This window comes from Prunus dulcis, chromosome 6 (assembly GCF_902201215.1).
Source record: "Prunus dulcis chromosome 6, ALMONDv2, whole genome shotgun sequence".
Lineage (NCBI taxonomy): Eukaryota > Viridiplantae > Streptophyta > Magnoliopsida > Rosales > Rosaceae > Prunus > Prunus dulcis.
This window is the reverse complement of record NC_047655.1, coordinates 10,400,940-10,425,430: the sequence shown is the minus strand read 5'-3', so window position 1 is coordinate 10,425,430 and position 24,491 is coordinate 10,400,940. Positions and strand designations below refer to the sequence as shown.

General features: G+C 36.5%; 2 protein-coding genes and 1 pseudogene across 2 annotated transcripts; 2 read left to right on the top strand and 1 right to left on the bottom strand.

Moving 5' to 3' along the window:
- The first annotated feature begins 901 nt into the window (after positions 1-901).
- LOC117630256 lies at positions 902-2,656 on the top strand. Its single transcript, XM_034363002.1, has 3 exons — positions 902-1,194; positions 1,280-1,475; positions 2,132-2,656. Exons 1-3 carry the CDS (start codon positions 902-904, stop codon positions 2,654-2,656), a joined length of 1,014 nt encoding a protein of 337 aa, XP_034218893.1.
- A 1,250-nt stretch (positions 2,657-3,906) lies between these two features.
- LOC117633247 lies at positions 3,907-8,885 on the bottom strand (annotated as a pseudogene).
- Positions 8,886-13,989: 5,104 nt separating this feature from the next.
- On the top strand, positions 13,990-22,910 carry LOC117631428 (protein transport protein sec24). Its single transcript, XM_034364571.1, has 14 exons — positions 13,990-14,438; positions 14,587-14,649; positions 15,746-15,799; positions 15,895-16,067; positions 16,232-16,418; positions 16,568-16,713; positions 16,793-16,947; positions 17,253-17,334; positions 17,418-17,533; positions 18,463-18,561; positions 19,416-19,539; positions 21,276-21,553; positions 21,921-22,135; positions 22,247-22,910. Exons 1-14 carry the CDS (start codon positions 14,111-14,113, stop codon positions 22,465-22,467), a joined length of 2,241 nt encoding a protein of 746 aa, XP_034220462.1. The 5' UTR covers positions 13,990-14,110; the 3' UTR covers positions 22,468-22,910.
- The last annotated feature ends 1,581 nt before the right edge of the window (positions 22,911-24,491 follow it).

Here is a 24,491-nt window from a genome sequence, read left to right as displayed (position 1 = left end):
TTTATGAAGTATCAATTAGGGATTTACAATTAAGGTTTATCAATTAGTTTTTTTATTTTGGTATTCTTGCTTGCTTGTATGAATTGTCAATTAGGGATTTTAATTAGATATTTAACTATTTAAGTATGTAATGTTCTTATTGAAATTTTTGTTGGTCTATATGTTTATATCTTCTATATATTATTCAATAGGTTATACTTTACAATGTTTCAACATCGTAACGTTAAGAGATCAAGGACCATTCAAGATTTTTTTAAGAGAAACAATGATGAATCATCAACTAGCATGCCTTCGGGTCCTTCTCTGTCTCCTCCAATTTGTGAGGAGCAACCTCCTTCTCAACCTCGAAGAATTGAAGATGAAAATGTAAGAGTTGAGTCTCATCAAGAAGTTAATACCGATTCTCTCGAGCGTGATCCCGGATAACATCATCAAATAGACACATATCCACCTAATGAACGTGATAATGTTCGAAGAACATGTATTCTCTTAGGACCATGTCAACCACAATTAAAGGAATTTCCATCACACTTAGAAGGGAAACAAAAGCGTCGATTTGTTGGTAGTTGGTATAAGCAATACAATTGGCTTGAGTATAGTGTTCATAAAGACAAAGTGTTTTGCTTTCCATGCTTTCTTTTTTACATTGATCACTTACATAAGGCATTCACTATAGAGGGATTTAGAAGTTGGAGAAGAGTTGGTGGAAAAGAGTGTGTTTTCCTTATTCATGTAGGCAATATAAATTCACCACATCATTTTGCTATGCAAAAGTGGATGGATTTAAAAAAACCCAACTCACCATATTGACAGAGTAGTGCAAACCCCACAAGAAGTTGCAAAAAACCGTTTGAGGCTTACAACCACAATACAGGCGATTTGGTATCTAGCAAATCAAGGAATGGCTTTTAGAGGTGATGATGAATCTTATGACTCCTCTAATCAAGGCAATTTCATTGAGTTGGTGAAGGCTTTTGCAAGAATGAATGTAAACATTGAAAAAGTTGTGTTACAAAATGCTCCCTTGAATGCCCAATATATTTCAAATAAGATACAAAAGGAGATCCTAAGTATCTATTCTACCAAAGTGAGAAAGAGGATACGCGATGAAATTGGGGTAGATGGGAAATTTTGTATTCTTGTTGATGAAGCGCTAGACGACTCTAAGAAGGAACAAATGGCTATTATCATAAGGTTTGTTGGTTGTGATAGGCATATTCAAGAAAGGATTTTTTGATATTGTGAGTGTTCATGACACCAACTTCTCAACTCTTAAAAGTGATATTTGTAAAGTTCTTGGCAAGCATAATCTTTTAGTGAGCAATATGCGTGGTCAAGGATATGATGGTGCTAGCAATATGAGTGGTGAATGGAGTGGCTTACAAGAGTTATTTCTCAATGATTGTCCATATGCATATTATATACACTGCTTTGCTCATCGTCTTCAATTAACTTTAAATGGTGCAGCTAAAGAGGTAGGACTCGTTTGGAGATTTTTTTTCAATGTTGAATAACATTGTGAATTTTGTTGGTGCTTCTGCCAAATGCCATTCTGAGTTAAAATTAACCCGACAAGCTGAAATTGAAGAATTACTAGTTGTTTGAAGACTTGGGATAGCTAAAGGGGCTAATCAAATTCGTTGTTTGCAACGACCTGGAAGTACTCATTGGGGGTCACATTTTAATTCTATTAGGAGTTTCATTGATTTATTTGGTGCAACCAAGACACTTCTAAAGGATATCAGCCATAATGGACCTACCTCACAATTTCGTGGCGAAGAAGAAGGTATTAAAATATCTATGTTATCTTTTGACTTTATTTTTGCGTTGAAATTGTTGGACAAAACTATGAGATTCACTGATTTTCTTTGTCAAGAACTTCAAAGAAAATCTCAAGACATTGTAAAGGCTTTGAATTTGATTGCAAGTACAAAAATGGAGCTTGATGAGTTGAGAAATAATGGTTGTAATGATTTTATACATAGTGTGCAATCATTTTGTGAAGAACATCATATTAATATGCCTGATATGGGTGCCTGTCATACAATAGGCACTTGCCGTTCTTGTCAACAAAGAGATTGTATCACAGTTGAGCATTATTATCATATTGATGTATTCAATGAGGTAATAGATTATCAGCTGGGGTACTAGATTTCCGTATGAGACTGTGGAACTCATTTCTCTTAGCTCAGCATTAGATCCTCATGATGCTTTCAAGTGGTTTAACATTGATGATATATGCACTCTTGCTGAGAAATTTTACCTTTTAGATTTCACTACAACTGAGTTGCATGCTTTAAATCAGCAATTGGGATTTTATAAGATTGATATGGATAACATTCAAGCTTTCAAGAATATTGATTCCATCCTTATATTACTTGAGCGCTTAATTGAAACAAAATTAGCAGAAACATACTACTTGATTGACAGATTGATTCATTTGGTGCTAACTATTTCTGTGTCTATAGCAACAACAGAACGAGCATTTTCATGTATGAGACTTATTAAAAATCTATTGCATAATAAGATAGCTGATGAGTTTCTTGCTGATTGTATGCTACTTCATATTGAAAGAGAATTAGCTGATAATATAGATAATGAATCCATAATTAGTGATTTTGATGCTGTGAAGACTCGAAGGGTGCAACTTATATAAGTGTTATTTGAGGGGTAAGGCTTATTATGTCCCCTCCCCCGGGTGTATTTTTTTGTTATTAATGAAATTTACTCGTACCATTGAGTTTTCAATGGTTTGTACGTAAGGTAAATTTAGCTTACGCCATTATGAAATCTTGGGTCCGTCCCTGATACCGACCTGAGTTTACCAGGAGACGTCGCACGGCCGGGAGTATGGATGCCCATGTACTGACCCGACCAGACTAACCTTCTCGGGTCCACTGTGGTGTCATGTGACTAGAAATGCAGATGCGCTAGTACTCTAATACAACCAAATCCCTATCAAGCCATGTCACTTCATGCACCTAACACTAGTATGGTGGCTGAAAAGGAGTATTAAATGTGTTTCACGCCCGAGTCAGGTGTCGCCTTACTACTTGGTTCCTGATAATCAACATAGTGACTGGTGCCTATAACCACTCTCCAATCACACCATTGGGAAGGGCTGAAGATCTCCTATTCTGCTATATTTAAGAAGATTGGGAATGGCTAGAGATCTCTCTTTTTCCTGGATTTAGGAAGATGTGACCTCCCCATCTCCCTCTATAAATACTCTTTATCTACATTGAGACAAAGGTAATAACGATTCTCTCACCCAGTTCATTCCCCATTTCGAACTAATCATTAACTTCACCATCAGAGGGGGCTTGTTTGGTATCGCACCAGCCTCCCATTTTCTAACGGTTTAGCTACTCGAAGTGTGCAGGTCATTCTGGGAGAGCAATTCAACCCGATAGAATAGGATGCATCCAGCCCAGACCCAAGTCAGGGCCCCTATCCAACTGAACTAGTTGAACTACCAACTATGCTAAACAAGAACAAAAATGCCAAACCAAGCAGAATAATTAGATTCCATTTGCTAATTAATACATTTGTTTATTACATTATGGGTTATCTTTACCGAAGGCACACCCGATTGTTTTAAGTTGATGTTAGACTTCTCCGTAATTGCTAAAATAAAAAAGAATCACTACAAAAGTAACCATATTTTGGGAAGGGTTGGGGGCTTCAAAATTCAACTCACCATGCCCATTTATGGCCATAAGTTAAAGAGGACTTTGCTATGAGCTTTTGTGGAACTTACATACAACAAATTAGTCGTCTTAAAATGTAGAACCGTGTTGACCAAATATAACTGTGGCTTGAATATAACCAACCCATTTCATTTCCCACTCTTTATGGTTTACTATTTGAACTTTTAGCTTGAAATGCAAAATGGGATTACAAGGATGATGCAAACGACATGTCGTTTATATTCATTTAGGACTCCAATCCAACAAATTGGCACGAAAATCCATTGTTACATCTTTAAAGAGCTATTTTGTAAAGAGAGAAACTACAACATGACATTGTTACAAAATTCACTACTCTACCGCCTGCCTCGGATACTTCAACTGTGACAAGATGAAGGGAATAATGCAAAACAGTGGTTTGCTAGAAGAAAAAGCTGTTGTGAATAATGCAAGCTACTAAAGGAAGTGCAACGATTATGCCTTCCTCACTTGAAAAAAGTAAACTACAATTCATCGAGGGACCTTTTATCACCATTCCCCAGTGAGAACATCCAACGGAACAGTTGAGATAACTTACTGGCTATAGGCTTCTACTCTTGTTGTTCCAGTTTTACATTGCACACAGAATTATAACCATGCTTCAAATGAGGAGCAACTATTCTTTCCTGGAAAAACACAAATGGTAAAATGATAACGAGCTGAAAGATCATATCTATTAAATATGAGAGTAGGGTAGGAACAATACCTTAAACATATCAAGTGGACAGAAATCAATACCATCACAACCTTAAACACCAAAAAAAATAATATTATCTAAGAATTCAACACGAGGAAAAAACATAGAGCAACCCGTTAATAAGTTATAACTGAAACAGCTGGCCATTATTCGCCATTAAAAAAATGTATGAAAAGAAATCTGTAATCCAATACAAATTGTGTTACTCAGGAATCTTCTAAGTTCAAAAGTGAAATCAAAGTCTGGAATCTGAAAATATTCGAGAATCATATGAGTTAAAAATAAGTAAGAATGGGGCCTTACTGGCATTGGAATGGGATGTTCATTGTGCTGCACTTGCACAAAGTGCTTGTTTGATGTGTTGGCTGGACAACTGTACAGAACCAGCATGTTATTCCCACCAAAAGGTGCCACAGTATTGCCCCTCCAATTTCTCTTCTGGGAAGGCTTTGGAGGGAGTTGCAAGAACTGTTCCCTTTGTATTTTTTGAAATTCTGAAAAACAGAGAACATAACACCTACTATGAGAACATAATATAAAAGAAGCCATATACATGAGCATTCAGATTCCCACCCTCGCAAAACCCAGATCATCCAAGAAAAATTGAGAATTTATTGAAGAAATCACTCACCAGATCCGTCAAGAACAGGCATGAAAATGGAACCACAGTTTCTGCATGTGCGAACCTTAGCCTTGCCTTTTCATAACTGCCAGGAGCATGTTTTTCTACAAAGAAAAAGGGAACGGGAGAGAGCGAGTGAGAATTGGAATACCAGAAGTCATAGCTTACACAAAATAAGATTTTGTAGGTTGAAAGTACAACTGCACAACAATTTTCCCCCCTTTTATAAGTTCAAATGAAAAGAAACACAACGGGAAAACAAAGACATTGTAAAACAACATAATTCAAAGAATTCCACATTTAACTGAAGTCCAAATAGACACTGACATATCCATGAGGTTTAATAGTTGTCAGGACACAGTATTATCCAGTAATGACAGCCTACTATTGGGTTACCTTCTTCAGCCTTAATAGCCTGCTCCATGGACTGCACAACATCTTCAAGTAAGGGCACTCCCATTCTATAGTTTATTGATTTACCATAACCCTTTAATATAAAGGCCTCCAAATCATCTGTCCACTGCAGCAAAGAAACCTAAACACAGGAGACTTTTTCGTGTAAATAAACAAACAAAAAACATTGAGATCACGTAAATCTGTGTTTACTGATATTACTAAACCACAATCTAAGGAGACAACTATTGCATTCTTAAAAGATATAATTTTTATTTTTATTTTTATTTTTTTGTAATTTAGTTTCAGCACCAATTCACTTGATGTGTCCTCTCCATTAATGGATTTACCTTCAAGCTAAAGAGGCTAGTATTCATCATGTAACTAGTTTAAGCCATTTTAGTCGTCTACAAAGTATTGGAGTCATGGCGTACATGTTCATATATCATATTCATATTCAAACAAAAAAATGTTAAACAGAATTTCCTGATTATCCTGGAAAAATATAAGAAATTTGGTTAATCTTGACAATATAAAATTCTGCATACCTCAGAAGGGCTGAAAAGTGCACAAGCTTGATCAACTATATTCAACAAGGATGCTTCCTGCCAAATAGAACAAACAACAGATGACCATAAAAATCAATTGCACTTCAGGGATAATTAATTCACAAGCTCAATCCACGGGAGCAACAAAATGAGTTTGTGTATGAAAACAAAAACAAAGCAATCACCTGTTTACACAGAAACCACAGAGAAGTTATATCCTTCCTTGTAAGATTCAGCCTGTGGCGCCCTCTTACTGTAGAAGTAATTTCATCATAAACAGGTTCCTTAAGCTTATCAACAGGAGGCTCCTGACTTTTCTTAAATGCATGCATAGATAAGTCTTCGTCAACCAACAACTAAAGCACATAATGGCGGATAAACCGATAGAAATGGGGTTGTGACAACCCAGTCTGGCTCCACCCAATTCCACCAACTAAGAAGGTGCATAATCAGTTTGTGTGTTTGCGTGTGTTCAAAAATCAAGGAAAATATCAGGACTGCAGAATACCTTGTAGTTTTGGCAACAATCATAAAACCTTAGCATTGTATCACTTGCACAGCTTTCGCCGGGTACAGCAAAAGCTCGATGACGCCCTGGTCCAAGACTTCCTTTCCCACTAAACAATCCTATGCCAAATGCCACAGCACTGGCTGATGCTCGAGGGACCTATCCACAGCCAGATAGATATAATTAACTTCGATCAGCTTAAAGTCTCAACCTGAAAATGAGAATTACTCCAAACATTGGAATAGAAAATTGCCAAGCCAAATAGATGACTATTATTCCATATTCAAAGTTACCAACCATCTATAAAACAAGGCTGATTGTGGCAATAATTTATCCTGCATAGGGAAAACATACTTTAGTGCCTTTATATAACAAAAGGGAAGAAAGAAAACCCTAGAACAAAGCCTACATGTGTTGCTTTTATTGCATAAACATCTGGATGGTAATCATCATTAAACAAATTTGGAAATCTTGCTCGAGTCCTGATCTCAAGATCATAGAGTTCATCCTCTCCTTGGATAATTAATTCTCCACCTTTCAGTTTTCCTTTCCAAGGAGATTTCCAACCCTTTAACCAACCAGGAAGTTTTTCCAAAAATAGGTTATGTTCTTCGGCTTCTCTCAGTAACACCTCCAGATGAGCTGCCAAGTTGTCCAGCTATTTAATATGTTTCTTGGTAGGAGAACGATTTTCATGCCTTGCCTGATAATATAAGTTGTATAAGGAGCCTTAAATGTGCCATTCTCTATAAGGAGCCTCAAATGGGCTGAAGTCATGCTAAAAATATCGCATCTTATAACTAAACATACAACCATAATACATTCATGCAAACTATACATATACAGACGCAAACTCACATTTCATACAGAACCAATTTATTTGCACTTTGACTCTTCAAATCTAAGTTATTCCTGACAATAGAATCTATTAATGCCTCTTTGTATAATGCTTGTGTAAGCACTAAACACACAAGATGAAAAAAGAATTTTACCACGAGATTTAAGTGAATAGGAGTACATCCATCTGGAATCTTCGATGGTACAAATGAACTATCTGCAATGTCTTCTACAACACTATATCTGCCACAAGATAGTTATTTATCTTTCCGCGATAATTCTACCCTCTATTGCTCGAAAATATTAATTCTTCAATTTAAAACACTTTCGCAATTTACTCATAACCAAGCAGACGGCTAACCAACAATCTAGTAACAATATATCAATTGATCTTAGAACACAATTTAAAATAATTTAAAAAATGTAATAAATTCCTAATCAAATTAATGGGAAGTTTTGATTTTGTGAAAGAGAAACTTGGACACAATAGAAAGGTGTTGGCGAACATCAAAAGCTTTTTCCTTGCCATTTGAATGGATGAATAGCGATAACAATACTAGCAGAATAGTCGCCATGGCCGGCTTCATCTTCCCGGTCTCAGTCTGTATCTCTACAGTAAGAATTTGAAGAAAGGATTAAACAGACAACAAATTGGCAAAATAAAATGTCCAATTCTCATTTAAATAAAGGGTTCAACTTTTTTTTTGTTGGCGGTCCATATTGCTTGAAAGTAAAGCAACAATAATAACTACAATCATAATAAATAAATTTTATTTTGATTACTTACAACTTCGGAAGAAGACGAACATTTGGGTTGTTCGAACTTTATTTTTCTTGATGTGGCAATTCTGCAGCGAGGTTTCTTCATTTGAATTTTCTGAGTTAAATAGGATTGACTTTTGCCCTAAAAATTGAAATCAATGCTTAATTAATTTCAAGAAGATACAGAACACAATCAAATCCAATTGTAGCAAGATTCAGATAAAAGTTCGAATCAAACATAAAAATCGCAGAACTTAGAATCATACAGAAATACCCACATCAAGCAAACGTTTGAATCGTACAGATAAAAAAAAGTTTATAAAAGTAAACATAGGCTCTAGAAGAAAATCACCATATATAGAGTTCTAACCTAATGCAACATACTGCTGAGTTTAGAACAGAGAGCATAAAGGTTCCAAATGCTCACCAACTGCTCTTTGTAAAGCATAAGTAACCAGATGAAAAAAATTCAAAGCTGAACACCCAACAGAAATAAAACCCTTTCCATTTTCAGCAACTGGAAGTATAATCACGTTGTTGCAGTGAAAACGCAATAATCCCAAATGAAAGCTCAGAAGAGAAAACCCAAATGACATAATCACAAATCAGCATCAAATGTATCCAGTTCAACTCAAAATCAACAGAGAACGGGCGAAAAGGAGAGAAAAAGAAAATGAGAACCTGAAAAGTGTATTGTCATGCGAAGTGTAATTCTTTTCTTTTTCCTTTGTTTTTATTTATTTTAATTCTGTCTGGCTTTGGAGGGGAAATTTGGGCAGAGTGGGAAAGAGACACAGGTGGTGGTTCTCTGATGATAATCCACGCTCATCATTTTTCTTTAAATTTTTTCACTTTTCATTTCACCTTTTTATTTTTAAAAAATTCAATAATGCCAAGACACCAAAATTTAAATCACAAATTTAAATCCCAAATGAGGTGGCATTTGCCACATTATCAAATTTTAATGGCTTATTTATGTACATCCGAAGGCAACCATATGTCCGAAAATATTCTGAAGGCAACCATAGATATATCATGCTCGAAAAGTAAAAGCGATAAAATAATAATTCATAAACAGTTAATAAACCTCTCCTAGGAAAATACCAATTTAAAATCAAACAACCAAACTACTAACACCTCATAACCAAAAGGTCCCGATCGGGCCGGTGAGGCCCACCATCTAGGTCAATTAGGCTTGCAAGGCCCACGACCTCCTATTTCTGATCCGAAAGTTCCTATATGTCCAACAAAGTCTACTAAACAAGTCTCAAAAGTTTGGTCTTGATCAAGCGGTCGGATCTAAGCCAATCACATGAATAGACGACGGTTGGTTCACCTAACCCTAGAATCATTAACTTGGAGTATCCGGAACTCCGATTATCGATTTTTTAAGTTCCTACACGATCCTACAGGTCCAGGGAATAGCATGAGTAAAATTAGAACCAATTTAAAGGTCTGAACCTATCGATCCGGATATCGCTCAATAGGTGCAATATCTGTTCGATAGTCAAATGGTAACCAACTTCCAATCCGAGCATACCGTCGTGCTCGAGACGACGTGGGGAGTATTTCATAACATATTGAGCCGCCACTCGTAGCCGATAGCGGTGGGTGGCTTGAGAGATTTTTCAGCTATAGAAAAGCTCCAAATCACTAGCCAATTTCCATACTAACGTGTTCAGCTAAAAAAGTAGCCGAAGTGACCCGAAACATGGACGAACCGTTGGCCTAAAATGAGTATTTTGAATGACTTCTAAAACTCCAAAATCAATCCAAACCATTGACATAAACAGCTAGATCATGGGAAAAGGATGAAGAATCATACCTCACTAGATGGAAACAGTGGCCGGAGTCGCCGAAAATGGCGTCGGAAGCTTCGAAAATCAATGACACTTCCAGTCATTCCAGCCGAAATTCCTTGGGTTTTTGAGTTGGGAAAAGGGGTGGGTTAGGTAGAGGACAAAGAGACGAAGATTTTGGGACCAATCTCGCTTGAAACGATCACCGGACGACGACGAAATCTCTAGTCAAAGCGACGGCGTGGCTAGGTGGGAGAGACATAAGTCGTGAGAGAGGAGAGAGAAAACAATGAGAGAGAGAGAGAGATGCCAGCTTTAAAATTTTTAACTTCACAAAAATTACAGTTGTGCCACTGCACTTCTGTAGATCATAACTTATTCGTTTCAACTCTGATTTTGGCCCACCACGTGTCTACAAACTCGTGAGCTCGAGCACTAAGCAAAAGAATCAAGAAAATTTCCAAAATGAGCCCTGAGAAAAAAATTAACTCTAAACCACCAAGGAACACTAAAGTTAAAGTTGTCATTTCACTTTAGAATTTTTAAAATTAATTTAAATTTCTGGATGGGATGTTACAGAAACAAAAGTTTAAGACTTGTGAGATGATTCATTGAAGGAGACCCAATTCCTGCATTCATTGTAAGAGAAGCTTAGAAACAGTGGATCATCTGTTCTTACATTGTCCAATGACTTTGAGTTTGTGTTTGCAAGTGCTTAAGGAGTTTGAGATTAGTTGGGTTGTATCGAAAGACTGTTTTTCCTTGTGTTTTGAGAAGCATAAACTTAGAGGAAAAGGAAAGAAACAAGGTTTTGCATGATTGCATTGTAATGACCAGTTTTTGGGTGATTTAGTTGGAGCGAAACATATTGATTTTCAAAGACCATGTACGTCAAGATAGAGAGGAGTTATGGGAGAAAGTTAGGCAATGGTCTATACTATGGGCACAATTTCTAAGAACTTTAGAGATTTATCTTTTAGGATTATTTGTTTATATTGGAAAGTAGCCGTCCACTAATTTTTCCAGGCCAGGTTAGTTTTTCTTTAGATTTTTCTGTATGCTAGAAGTTTGGGGATATGGTTTTCGTGTAGTTGGTATACTTATGTTTTAGCCTTCTTTTGTGGTCATCTTGACTACTTATGTATTTTATTGTAATATGTAATAAAAATTTCTTTCTTTAAAAAAAAAAACATAATTAGGGCAAACTCGTACAAGTTTAATTTCTAAATTATAAAATAAAAAATCCACCTAAGTAATTATATAGACGCAGTTACTCTCCACTTTAGGCACATTCCTCTTTTTACTCCGGACTCCACCCATATCTCTCTTTTTCCTGTTGTCTTTTCAGTTTTATTTATATGTTTTTATATAGGACAAATTACAAAGAAACAAAAAAACCTCAAACTATGGGGTCATTTTTGAGTTCATATCCATTTTTGGGGACATTTACAATTACATTATCAAACTTGCAGAAAATCTACAATTTTACCCCTTATGTTACCTAAATTGTTAGTGAATCTGTTAAATGCTTGTGTGTCAAAAGTAGGACCCATTTTTTAATAACATTGACTTCCACGTGGACAAAAAATAATTAAAAAATACTTTTATTGTTTAAATTAATTAAAATTTTTAAAATTAAAATTAAAAAAAAGTAACCCAACAACGAGATCTACACAGGCCCTCAACCCTTAGCTGCACATCCTGTACTGTAACATCCCACATCGACCAACGGAGATGGGGTGATGTGCCTTATATGTACATGCCCACCTCCATCTAGCACGAGGCCTTTTGGGAGCTCACTGGCTTTGGATTCCATGAGACCTCCGAAGTTAAGCGAGTTTGGGCTATAGCAATCCCAGGATGGGTGACCCACTGGGAAGTTGCTCGTGAGTTCCCAAAAACAAAACTGTAAGGGCAAAGGGGCCCAAAGCAGACAATATCGTGCTATGATGGAGCCGATTCGGGATGTGACAGAATGGTATTAGAGCCACTTTGCCGTGTTGTGCGAGTGTGTCGACGAGGATGTCAGGCCCCTAAGGGGGTGGATTGTAACATCCCACATCAACCAACGGAGAGGGGGTGATGTGACTTATATGTACATGCCCACCTTCATACTTTTGGGAGCTCACTAGCTTCGGATTCCATAAGAACTCCGAAGTTAAGCGAGTTTGGGCTAGAGCAATCCCAGGATGGGTGATTCACTGGAAAATTGCTCGTGAGTTCCCAAAAACAAAACTGTGAGAGCATGGAGGCCCAAAGCGAACAATATCATGTTGCGGCGGAGGCGATCCGGGATGTGTAGGAGGTTGGGCGACGAGAGAGGAGAGGGGTGACTAGTTTCTTTAGGTAGGGGGAGGAGGGATATTGTTTTTCATTTTTGTTTTGATTTTAAAATTTTAATGAATATAATTTTAATTTTTAAAAAGTAGATAATATTTTATTAGTTTTTTTTATCCACGTGGAAGTCCATGCATTAAAAAAATAGGTCCTACTTGTGACACGCAAATATTTAAGGGATTCATTAATGGTTCAGATAACGGACAATGGTGGACATAGGAATATTTACAGGAGTGGGCTTTTTTTTTTGTTGAGTCAATTATAAGTCCTATTTTTGGACAAAAAATAAATTATAACAAGCAATATTTCCAACTGTATATTTCCTTCAGATTAACAAATGTGGTATACTTTTTTACTAATTCAGAATATTTCCTTCAGATTAAAAACTATTTGCAGAATTCATTAAAAAAATAAACTATTTTCAAAGAGATATTTAAACGAAGAAACCTACAACAAACAAAGAAAACCCAAAAAACCAAATACCAAAATTTAGAAGCTCAGACTAAGAGCAATTTGAAGCTCATGGACTTTGGGTCGGCATAGTAATTCATTGAGGGACGGTCCATATTTCAATATTTCCAAAAGAAGCAAAATCAATAAAATCGAAAAAACAAAATCAGAGTAGCTGACTTTACTTTAGTAACTAAAGTTTTAAGTTTTAACAAACAATTTGACCAATAAAGACTTTAATAATTAAAGTATTAAAGTATTCGACCGTGGATATATTTGAGGTGAGGTGGGATGGCTATTATTTAATTTTTCTGGATTGAGATTACACAACTAAGCCTAATTTGTTTCTCTCCAAAGTTAATATTGGGCTAAAGTCCACTCTAACCCAAGTGTGGATCCGCTTTTGGTAATGAAGAGGTGAAATTGAATATGTAAATGCCCTCAAAAATAGATATAAACTTGAAAATGAATCCATAATTTAGGAGTTTTTTGTGTAATTTACCCAACGTCGACCTCTCATCCCCGCCATAGTTGACGGTGTCGGTGCTGGCACTCCAATCCTTTGCATCCCCATGCCCCCCTCCCGTGCTCAAACTCCCTCACCATCTCTTTCTCTATGTTCACACTGGTCTCCATTGTTTTCAATGTGAAGAGAGAGAGAGTCGGCGACTATGGCAGGGAAGAGAGGTATAGGTGGTGGCCGATGCCGTTTTATAGTTCTAGCATGACTTGGACAAAATGCAAGTTATTTTTTTAAGGGAGATTCACTATTATACCCAATATGGGGGCCCAAATTATAAAAATACCCTATATAAAATGGACTTTAGAAACACACCCAAAGCCCATTTACAACATAACAAAAAAACTTTTAACTTCTTATAAATTACAAAACTGCCATCAATTTCTTAAAACAAGCCCAACCCCAAAATCTCATAAAAATACCCAAAGCACTCAATAGGGCATCAAAGTAATTTAATAATCAATATTAAATTCAATAAGGCTAGCTATCATTTTTTGGGTTTTTTTGGGTTTGTTTATAGGAATTCAATTGTGTAGGGTTTATTTATAATATTAGTGCTAGAAATGGGTATATCACTAAATATCTCTTTTTTTAATCGGTGGGATGCCAACTCAGTGTCGCTCCATGTGAATTTCAGGTATTGGGCTGGCCCGATTCAAACTTCTAAACTTGGCGCAGCCCGGATCCTCTTTATCCGATGTGGCTGCCTAAAGCATCAGACGCCAAATCCTCAAATACTTTTCTGACGTGGCACAAAAGCACTGGATAACCTACGTGGCGCAGCTAACATGCGCAACGTCTAACCTGCACCCATCCAAACTCTCATCCGCCGTTTGTTCGCCGAGAAAAACCGGAAAAGAAAAGAAAAGAAAAGAAAAAAACAAACAAAAAACCCACTCTCTCAGAACTATGGCGGTTCGAGCCACTGTGTCGCGGTTCCCGATCGACGCTGGGGCCCACGAGAGCTCAGGCATACCATGGGGCGTTTCGGTGACGCCATTCGCGACCAAGGACGAGAACGGCCAATCCCCAGTGTATGGATCTGACGGTGAGCTGTTGCCGAGATGCGAGAACTGCTGGGCCTATTTCAACACGTACTGCGAGCTCGACCAGTGGTCATGGAACTGTGCCCTATGTGGAAACCCGCAGGGACTTTCTTCTCAGGCCATAGCTCGATACTCTCATCCTGAGTCTTGCCCCGAGATGATGTCCTCGTTCGTGGATCTGGAGCTTCCTGGTTAGTCGATTTGCCACACTTTCGAATTATTAGTGTCTCTGTTTGGTTGCCGAGATAAACGAACTAAAATTCGAACTCCGAGTGCTCGAATTTGGGTTTCTTGATTTTCATTGCTAATTGGTGTTTCTGGTTTTTTTTAATTGTGCAGTGGAGGAGTCGGATGAAGCAATGCAACCTCGCCCGGTTTATGTTGCGGCCATTGATTTGTCCTGTAAGTGGTGAACTCTTGGTCATTTGGTGCTTGAAAGTTCGTGTCATTAGGTTGAAGTTGTACATTGCAGTTTATCATAATGATAACGTTGCTGTGGGAAAGTGATAAGTTGGCATAACTGTCTTTTATTGTGGTCTGTTTTTTATATTACAATTGGTAGTACTTAGAAGAAATAAGATGATAATGTATAGAGCTGAAGGATTTCTTGTCATGTCTTTGGGCTGTGCCAGTGTTGATGACAATGAGAGTCGGTGTTTGTTGTGTCCAACTCTTTTATTTGTTTGTCAGATGCAGAAATTTCTCCTAATGGTTTATGAGTTGGTTTAGTTAGGGGTATATGCTTTAAGATATAGAATTTGAAGCTTAATCTCGTGGGTACATGTGTCACCAAAACTATGGATCCATTTGGATGGCGTGGTTCCAAATCTAGGGATTTAGATGACATTATAAGGTCAAATTGTTTGTTTAGACTACTACAATCCATGTATGCTAAGATTTGAATAAGGAGGAAATGAAGAGAACAAATAGATTTCAAATGACTTTTTGTATATAGTCATTTCACATCCATTCCAAATGTACTACATCTAGTTATTTCAAAAGATTTTGTTTAGAATACAGCAATCTTTTCATAAATTTGAAAGGTGTTGTTTAGGTTTGCACCTAGTTACATATTGCACTTATCCTTTTCTGATTATGGAAACCAAAGATGATGTTAAGGATGTAACCATGTTGTGACTGCCACCATCTGGTTCATTTCAAGTTAAAGTAACATTTATGTTCTTCAGGACGACTATTTTGCAGACTATTTTTAGAAAGATACACATGGCAGTTTTTGTCAAGGCATTTACATATACTAACTATGAAGAACTTAATTCTTGAATTTTTTAAATTTGAGGTTTGTGATCTGTGCAGTTTTTGTCACTAATAGGCTTATTGAAAGAAATTTCCTCTCAGCTAAATATTTTTCGTGTTCTTTCTGGTCTATTGTATGTTTCTTGATCTGTGCATTCTTTTCTGGAAATGTTCATTTATTTTTCAATTGCTTCTAAGATTTATCAGATCACTGACAATTTATCTTTTATGGATTTTACTTCAGCTTCAGAAGAATTTTTAGAACTTACTAAAAGTGCATTGCTGGCCTCTTTGGAAGGTTGGTTGATAATTGTTATGTGAAAATGATTTTATTTGTTTGTTTCTTCATGATTGCTGACAGCTAAACTCTCTTTTTTTCAATTTCTATCACAGCTCTTGCGCCTGGTTCTCTGTTTGGTCTTGCTGCATTTAGCCATAAACTAGGGTTGTATGATGTTCAAGGACCTATACCAGTTGTGAAGAATGTCTTCATTCCCCCGGAAACAGAGGGCACCTTGCCAATTGAGCTTGAAGATGTCATGCCTTTGTCACAGTTCCTGGCGCCAGTATGTCTTCCATTGTGTTTTCTGGCTCTTACTTCTTTATGTGCAATGTATTTCATCATTGAGTGATTGGGTTGTTCGAGTACAATTTGTTCAGAACTCAAAATCACAGTTTTATGTATGATTTAGTTTTGGTTTCTGAGCTAAATTCAGTAACTTTGTTACAGGTGGAAACTTGTAAGGACCGTATTGGATCTGCACTTGAAACACTTAGACCAACAACGTCATGGGAAAGAACAACGGCAGCTGGTCAAGGACTTGAGGGTGTTTTGATGGGCGGGCGGGGTTTTGGGGTGGCAATGGAAGCCATTTTGAACTACCTTGGATCAGAATATGGAAGCACATTTGCATTAGGTGCGGGATAAATCTCAAACTCATGAATTGTTTTTGGTACCTTAATGCTCTGATATAAGCAAAGTTTCAAATCTTTTTCTTTTCATCATATGATTTGAAAAGCCTGAGTCAGTGACACAGGTTGTTGTCTCCTTTGAATGTAACTGCAGGCAGAGTCTTTGCTTTTTTGTCTGGCCCTCCTGATTATGGAGCTGGGCAATTAGATACAAGACGTTATGGAGAACAATATGCTAGTAAGAGAGAGGATGCGGACCGTGCATTGCTTCCTGAGCAGACGCCATTCTACAGAGATCTGGTAATTTAATCTTTTACTTATCTTTGTTATCGTCTTTTGGGTTTTTTTTTGGAAATGTAAGCTTTGACATATTTTACAGGCTGCTGTCGCTGTTCAAGCAGGTGTTTGCGTGGATATTTTTGCTGTTACAAATGAGTATACAGATTTGGCTTCTCTGAAGTTTCTTAGTGTAGAAAGTGGAGGCTCATTGTATTTATATTCAAATGCTGATGATTCAACTCTTCCTCAGGACATGTGAGTATGCGATAGAAAATACATTGCAATTATTTCGACTTGCATACATGTGTATGTGAACAATTATGTATATTGGAGACAAAGTATTAGGTTCTATTTAAATAATATTTATTTTTATTTTTAATATATATAAAAGAGATATTTGATACAATTATAGAGTGACTTACTTCACCCTCAGATAGAATAAATAAGCAATGTAGGCTTCCAGAATCATAATATACTTTGGAGAGTGCACTAATATCAGACGGGTGTTTTGGTTGTTTGAATATCTAGGTTTTAATTACTGTCATATGCATTATTTGCAGGTACCGAATGCTAAGTCGACCTTATGCATTTGGTTGTGTACTGCGGTTGAGGACATCTTCTGAGTTCAAAACCGGCCACTCTGTGAGTTTCATGTTGTTTGATGTTACAATTCCAATTTACAACTGTACCATTTGCTTATTGTATTTCTTTTTTATATATTGCAGTATGGTCATTTCTTCCCAGATCCACAGTATGAGAATGTTCAACATATTATCTGTTGTGATTCTTATGCCACATATGCTTATGACTTTGAGTTTGAAGATACCAAGGGATTTGCAAGGTAAGTATACACCTTAGGTTGCAATCTTGGTATCTATCCTTTGGCTAAACACAAATGATACTTGAAGACTATATATTACTTGAGTTTGAAGATACCAAATGGTTATTAACCTATTACTTGAAAGTCGTACTTTTTTTTTTCGTTATCCTAGTTGTTATTTTCTTTTTAAGCTTTTGGTCTCCCCCCCTTGAAGAATCCTGAAAGCAGCTTTTATTGCACTACCCACCTCCATCAATTTCGGGCAGCATTTACTAATTTCTCAATTCTTTTTATACCAACTTTCTAGCTCTCTGGCGCAATATGCCATTTAGTGAAAATGTTCAATTCATTGTTAGTTTCTATATCAAGTTATTCTAGATTATGTACCCTAAAATTTTCTCTAGACGTCCAAACTTGAACAATGTTTTTTTTTCTTTTCTTTTTTGCAATACAAGTTTACACATTTGCAAAATAACTAAAAAGCCCTAAACAGGATACTTTTGTCTGTAAATACTGCATATAAACATTTCTAAACAGAATCAAGTAAAAAAGTTAGAGACGGGAAGAGATCTCTTCCTGCTTACTGCTACTGTTTTTCCCCTCTCTCCTGTCGCGCTCCCCTCCCCTATCCTCTCTTTCATTAGTTCAGTATATTTTCATACAGCTTAAAGCATGATTCACATAAAAGTGAATGGTATTTCATTAAGATATTATAGCTTGTGCCAATCATCTGTTGCTTTCCAAAACTAGTATCTTTTTTTGTCATCACTGGGGATTTCCACGTTTTTTTGATATTTTCTAGCCCTCATCTCTCTGGTTATAGCAACACATGTAGCTTTTAATTATTGAGCAGCACTTTCACTGCATGATATCACTTACTGATATAAAGCCCAATGTTTGCTTCATGTGCATATCTAATCCAATTCTGGTGGGACTGTTGTATTTTGCAGACATGGATCAGAGCCTCCTATTATACAGATTGCTTTCCAATACACAGTTGTTCTGCCCCCTGAGGAGCTCTCTGATTCAGGATTCGTTTCCTCAAGTAGGTATGGTTAGTTTACTTACAGCAGTCTGTAAGTTGGTAATCTTGTTTGTTTTCTTTTAATAAACGAACTATCCTACCTCAGGCGACATCTTGCATTTTTTTATTTTGGCTAATTCAACACTTTGTTGCATTTTGTCTACACTTTACAGAAAATGCAAGGTCAAGTAGTTATTTTACTTGAGTGCATTGATAGAAGTTACTTATCTTATGCTTGTCTCTGATTGATGCCAATTTTCTGTACCCGAGCCTTAAAAGATGTTTCTTCTAAATTCTAAATCTTTTATGGAAAATCTTAGCTCTGAAGAAGAATTTTGTCCAACCATCATCTTTTCTATGTCATCTTTGACACCATATCCCAGGTTTTTAATACCATATCTACTCTCTTGTACCATTAGTTACGCCCTTTTTTTCCAGGGTTGCCTCATGGTGCTTCTTATTATAGTTTTAAATGTTTTCATTGAAAATCCAATATTTTTCATTGCATAATGCAAAAGAACTTACAATGGTTCATGAGAAATACTAAGATTGAGTAAGAGGATCTTAGGATACTATAGGTTCTTACCAAAAAGTTGGGCATTTCGGTGCAGTTCGTTCTGCTAAATATGGCTTTTTTAATGATTGACTCCACATTTCATTAGTTATTTGGGGATTTTTTTGTTTTTTTTTTGGGTGATGATTTGCTCTCTAGAATGTTAAATTCTATGTGTTCACTACTTTCTCCCCTCCATAATGATTGCGTCTGTGTCATGTTGCCACCACTACCACCCTTGCAATTATTTTCACTTTTTAAATTTACTAAATTTTTATATTTTAATTTAAATGCTTTTGGTCTGAGCATGCTGAATGTTTATGTAGAGGCAAGCATTCCCTCAAACGACGACTAAGGATTCGAACTTTACAATGTGGAGTTGCCCAAAATATAAATGAACTCTATGACAGTGTTGATCCTGAAGTGGTTCTGTCATTGCTTGTTCACAAGGTATGTGTGTATTACCATCCCAGCAGTTTTGTGCCTTAGTTTTTGTTAATATTGTAATTTTGTCTCTGTTCACGTGGCTCTATCATACTCCACCATGTAAAGTATATGATGATTCCTGGCATAACTGTTCGTTTTGTTTTTCTTCAAGCCAATCAAAGGATTGTTTAGCATTATTATGTGAACTGTATTTTGAGGTTTCTATGAGGAACAATTTATTTTTTCTTAAATAATTTATGCACTAAACTGTACTATAGAAATGGGTTGTGTTAGAAAACTCCAGCAAGCTGTGTTTTTGACATGATAACTTGCTATTCTTTGTTTCTGCACTTTTTTCCTTCTAAAGAATATCCCCCGTTTACATTGATGCCCAAGAAAAAAATTTGATTATCTGATGAGGATATTTTCATCTGATGATTGTATGTTCATCCTTTAAAACAAATTCTAGAGACAAAACTACGACTAGCATATAGTTATTCACTGAGCCTCAACCGCATGTGAGAGGACTAGTTTTGAGGAGACACTTAGTGTCATGTTCTTGTTTTCAACTAAATACCCATAAGCCATATAAACTGGTGGCTTATCACCTGCCTGAAGGGTAACAAACAAATGTAAAGATTATTGTCTTAAGACTAACCCTTCATGTGACATACCATTCTGGATTAAAAAAAATAGAGTTGTTTGAGTTATGTGGAAACCAGGAAAAAGGATGACACCTGACTAAAATCCTTAGCAGCATGAATTGGGAAAACATGTGAAGCGGTCGAAGAAATCTAAACTATGATCTTCTATTCAAAAATGGACATATGCATCTCGAAATAGCCGAATTACAAGCTCCGAGGTTATTATGCAACATCATTGTGGTAGATGAAATATAACTGCGAAGGTGTTTAGATACATTTAATGCTTTTATTGTAATTGAGACTATGTTGGTGAATTCTGTTTGGAGCTTGATCAATAGACGGTCCTAAGTATTTGTTCTACGGGACTCCATTTGGTAATGATTTCTTTAGTTGTACCATTTTCACCAAATGGGTGCAAACATGAAATATAATTCTGCATTTGCTTGACATAGTGTTGCTTGTTTAATATCTCACTCTTACAAGCTTGTGGAGGGCCTGACACCAAGACAATGGTTTGTACTACTGTATGTTGGAGTGAGATTATCTTCAACTTAGGCTGTTCTCTTTTTGTTCCCCTGAACTGGAGGTTTAAATCTCCTCGCAGTAGCAGATCCTGCGGATGAGGTTTCCTAGAGGCTAGAGATATAAGATATGCTTACCCTAACAAATCACATTTAAGAGACTATTTACTGATGTCAGAGGCTCTTCTGTCTTTTATGTGGTTAATAATAAATTACTCTCATTCATTCCTCTAATCTAATATATCCTATGTCTGGAAGCGAAGCGGCAAGAAAAGGAAGACTATAGAGGCGCCTATTCTTTTTTTTATTCCCTTCTTGTAGATTCACTCCCTCCTAGTGTAGATTAACTTGATTTTTGTGTATATGTAGTTAATAGAAGTCTTACTGGCTCTATATTTTTTTTTCTTTTAAAAATAACGATAAAATATGTGTATTTGTGTGATAGTATAACACTCATTCCCAAGTTTGGGAATGTTGTGAGAATAGGACGCACAAACACAAGTGTCGTTACGATTCTGTACTGAAAACGTAATTTTTATTCTCATCACTTAACAATTCTGACCAATTGTTTATCATAAATTTGTTAATTCTTTAGGTTATATTAGCCTCTCTGGAGCAAGGGGTTCGGGAAGGCAGAATGTTGCTTCATGATTGGCTTGTGATCCTAACAGCTCAATATAATGAAGCTTATAAACTTGTTCAACTCAAGAATGGAAGTTCTGTAATTGGTCAGGTTGATGTTGCATTCTCACAATGTCCAGAACTACAGTCCTTACCGCGCTTAGTTTTTGCATTGCTCCGAAACCCTCTGCTCCGTTTTCATGAAGAAGGTGTTCATCCCGACTTCCGAATCTACCTGCAGTGTCTTTTTAGGTATTTGATGCACAAACTGATACCATTAAAATGTTTTACAGGTTTCTGTTACTAGGTTATAACTATCAATTTTGAACTATTGGATTAAATTTTGCAACTTGTTTTGCCTTATGCTCCCCTCTTACACATAAACATTCTTGTTGCTATTTTGTGTGACAGGTCTTATGTGTCAAAAAATTGATAGCTATTCTCTTTGAAGTCATTTTTATTCAATTGATGTTCTGGTTTTATGTAATTTTGGGCTTGTGAAGTTGAAATTTCTTTTGCCATGAAATTTATATTATTGCAGTTGATTCTTGAGGAATTATTTGTGCTCTTTTCTCTTCTGATGAAACATCAACTCAGCAATTCTTTCAATTTTGTGCAGCGCACTGGAACCAAGTTCACTCCATCGAGCTGTGTATCCAGTGCTGACCTCCTATTCCACTCCAGATAAACAAGCATACCCACGACATTCACTTAGTCGTGCTGCACTGATTACGAGTGGTAGTCCTATATTTTTCCTTGATGCATTTACGACTCTAATTGTGTTTTATTCTTCAACGGCAGACCCTACACTTCCTTTTCCTCCACCCCATGATTGTAAGTTCTCTACAAATTTCCTTGCTGCTTTCTTAGCAAATAGATGGTTATCAAAATCAAAAGAATCTTTGTTGTGCAAGTGCTTCACGTCTAACACAAGATGTCTTTTAGGTTTGTTGCGGACTGTGATCAACAAATTAAAGCAAGAGAGATGTGTCACCCCCAAACTCATATTTATCAGAGGAGGGAAGGATGATGCCACAGCTTTTGAAAACTATCTTATTGAGGAACAGGACGTCGACGGAAGTGGTCTAACGAGCGTTATGGGTTTTGTTTCCTTTCTTGAAGATGTTACACAGGGTGTGTTAGAATACATGAAATCTGGTATCTGAATTTCATCACAAAGTACAGGACAGAAGGGTACATTTAGCCAGGGTGCTTAAATCACAGGTCTTGATACTGAGTGTACTGACCACTTGTTTAAGCTTTGTATGGCCATCGAGGTAGGGAATTTCTATTCTCCTGGTTGAATCAGCCGGGCAGCTGTTTCTAGTCCTTTTCTTAAGCTCCCTACGTGGTACAAATTATACAGAAATCACATTCACTCTCATAGTTGTTGTAAAACATAGTTGCAGGCATGTAAGAGCTCAACATTTCTGGCAAAATCATGAATATAGGTTTAGCTAACTGTGCTAAAAGCGGCCTTTGCATTGGCCATTGCTTGGTATAAAACAATGTAGTAAAAGTGAAAATTTTGTTAGTTTCCTTGAATTTTTTGCTTTTCATTCTAACAGTGGCGATATATGTTTTATTCTTTCCTTCTGAAGACTTTTCATTCTTCAGTCTCGAAATTTTTGTTTTTCCTTCTTCAATGGCGATGTAGTCATTACATTAATGGATTTTGAAATTCTGAGGCAGGCCTGAAAGGTTTTCCATGGAAGCTTTTGGTTTTACTTGTGTTTAATGGGATTTACTCGTTTTAGGACTATTCAGTTGTGTCTCTCATGCACAACACAGGTCGATTTGCTTCCTAAATAACATATTTCAAGTTAATCAAAAAAATTATAATGATCACTCCCGTCGTCGATGCTCAGGGCCAGCCGATCGACCCATGCCCGATCCAAAGACACTGGGGTATCCTCGTCCTTCTTCATATTCAAGATTGAAAACTCATTTGCCATTTTTGCTTTTATTTTATGCCTGTTTTTTGTTACAAGGAAAAGTAACCCATGATTTGACAAAAACCCATTTGCGTCTTTGCGCTGTTTTTGTTCGGAATGTTGTGTTTTGGATTTATTGTGTGCTATAAAATGAAGTGAACTCATTATCATAGAATTCGTTTTGTAGCTGACAAAATTTTGTGAGTTGACAATTTTGTAGCTGATCTTTCATTCCGAATTTCCTAACCTTTGCAAGAGACTTGTAGCTCAAGTGGTTAAGAACATTTACTCATGCACCTAATCTAGGTTCGATTTCCCATTCCTCCAAATATCGTTTGTATCAAAAATAAAAAATAAATCTAACATTTCATTTTGATAAAGCAACAGGGTAAACTAAGAGCCAGTTGCTCGCAAACTAACTATAACTTAATTTTAAAGCTTTTTAGAGCAATAGTCCATCAATTTGTACCAAATTCACATTTTGGTCCTTGAATTTGATAAATGATTGTTGTAGTCTCTCAACCTCAGTGTCTCTTGCACCGTTGGTCCTAGCGTCATAATGTCTTAAAAAATTGCCCTAATACCATAATCAAACCCTAATCAAGCCCTCCCTTGAACCTTAAATTGGCACTACTAGAACAATTACCCCCAACAAATCCACTCAAATTGCAATCAAATTGGTGAATTTCTAAAACCTTAGAACTTTAATCGGCCCCAATTTACGAAACATCTTCAATTTCCCTACTGATGAGCAATTGGAGATTTGAAATTGTGTTAAAAGTCAATTTTGACCTTCAACGGTAAACCACATGCATGGCACGTGCTCAAAATTGACATAAAATGTAATAGAATTGACACTATGACCAACATTACGAGAGAAATTGCAGTTGAGGGAATACAACAACCATTTTTCTAATTCGAAGACCAAAATGCGAATCGAGCACAAATTCATAGATGGTCAAAATATATATATATATATATATATATATATCTATCTAATCGAACAATTTGTTCTGATTGACTAGGAGGGATTTTTTGGTTTAAGAATACATCTATAACCAATTCCAAAGGCATCAGTTTCAACTATTTTGAATGAGTTGTCTGCGGAATGCCAAGACAAGGTAATGTTTTGACATAATGCTTGATTTTCTGAACTATCTCTGTGTGACTAGGAGACCAAGGAGGAGGATTGCTTTGAAGTCTATCAAACAAGGGTTTGCACTGCTTTCTTAAGTTTTGATAGAAGTCAGCAATAT

Bases quoted from the DNA above. Each gene is read 5' to 3' on its own strand.
- LOC117631428 (XM_034364571.1), top strand. From the start codon at position 14,111: ATGGCGGTTCGAGCCACTGTGTCGCGGTTCCCGATCGACGCTGGGGCC. The intron at 15,800-15,894 runs GTTGGTTGATAA...TTTCTATCACAG, and splicing joins ATTGCTGGCCTCTTTGGAAG to CTCTTGCGCCTGGTTCTCTG. The intron at 17,335-17,417 runs GTGAGTTTCATG...TATATATTGCAG, and splicing joins AGTTCAAAACCGGCCACTCT to TATGGTCATTTCTTCCCAGA.
- LOC117630256 (XM_034363002.1), top strand. From the start codon at position 902: ATGGCTTTTAGAGGTGATGATGAATCTTATGACTCCTCTAATCAAGGC. The intron at 1,195-1,279 runs GTTTGTTGGTTG...AACTCTTAAAAG, and splicing joins CAAATGGCTATTATCATAAG to TGATATTTGTAAAGTTCTTG. The intron at 1,476-2,131 runs GTAGGACTCGTT...ATGAGGTAATAG, and splicing joins TAAATGGTGCAGCTAAAGAG to ATTATCAGCTGGGGTACTAG.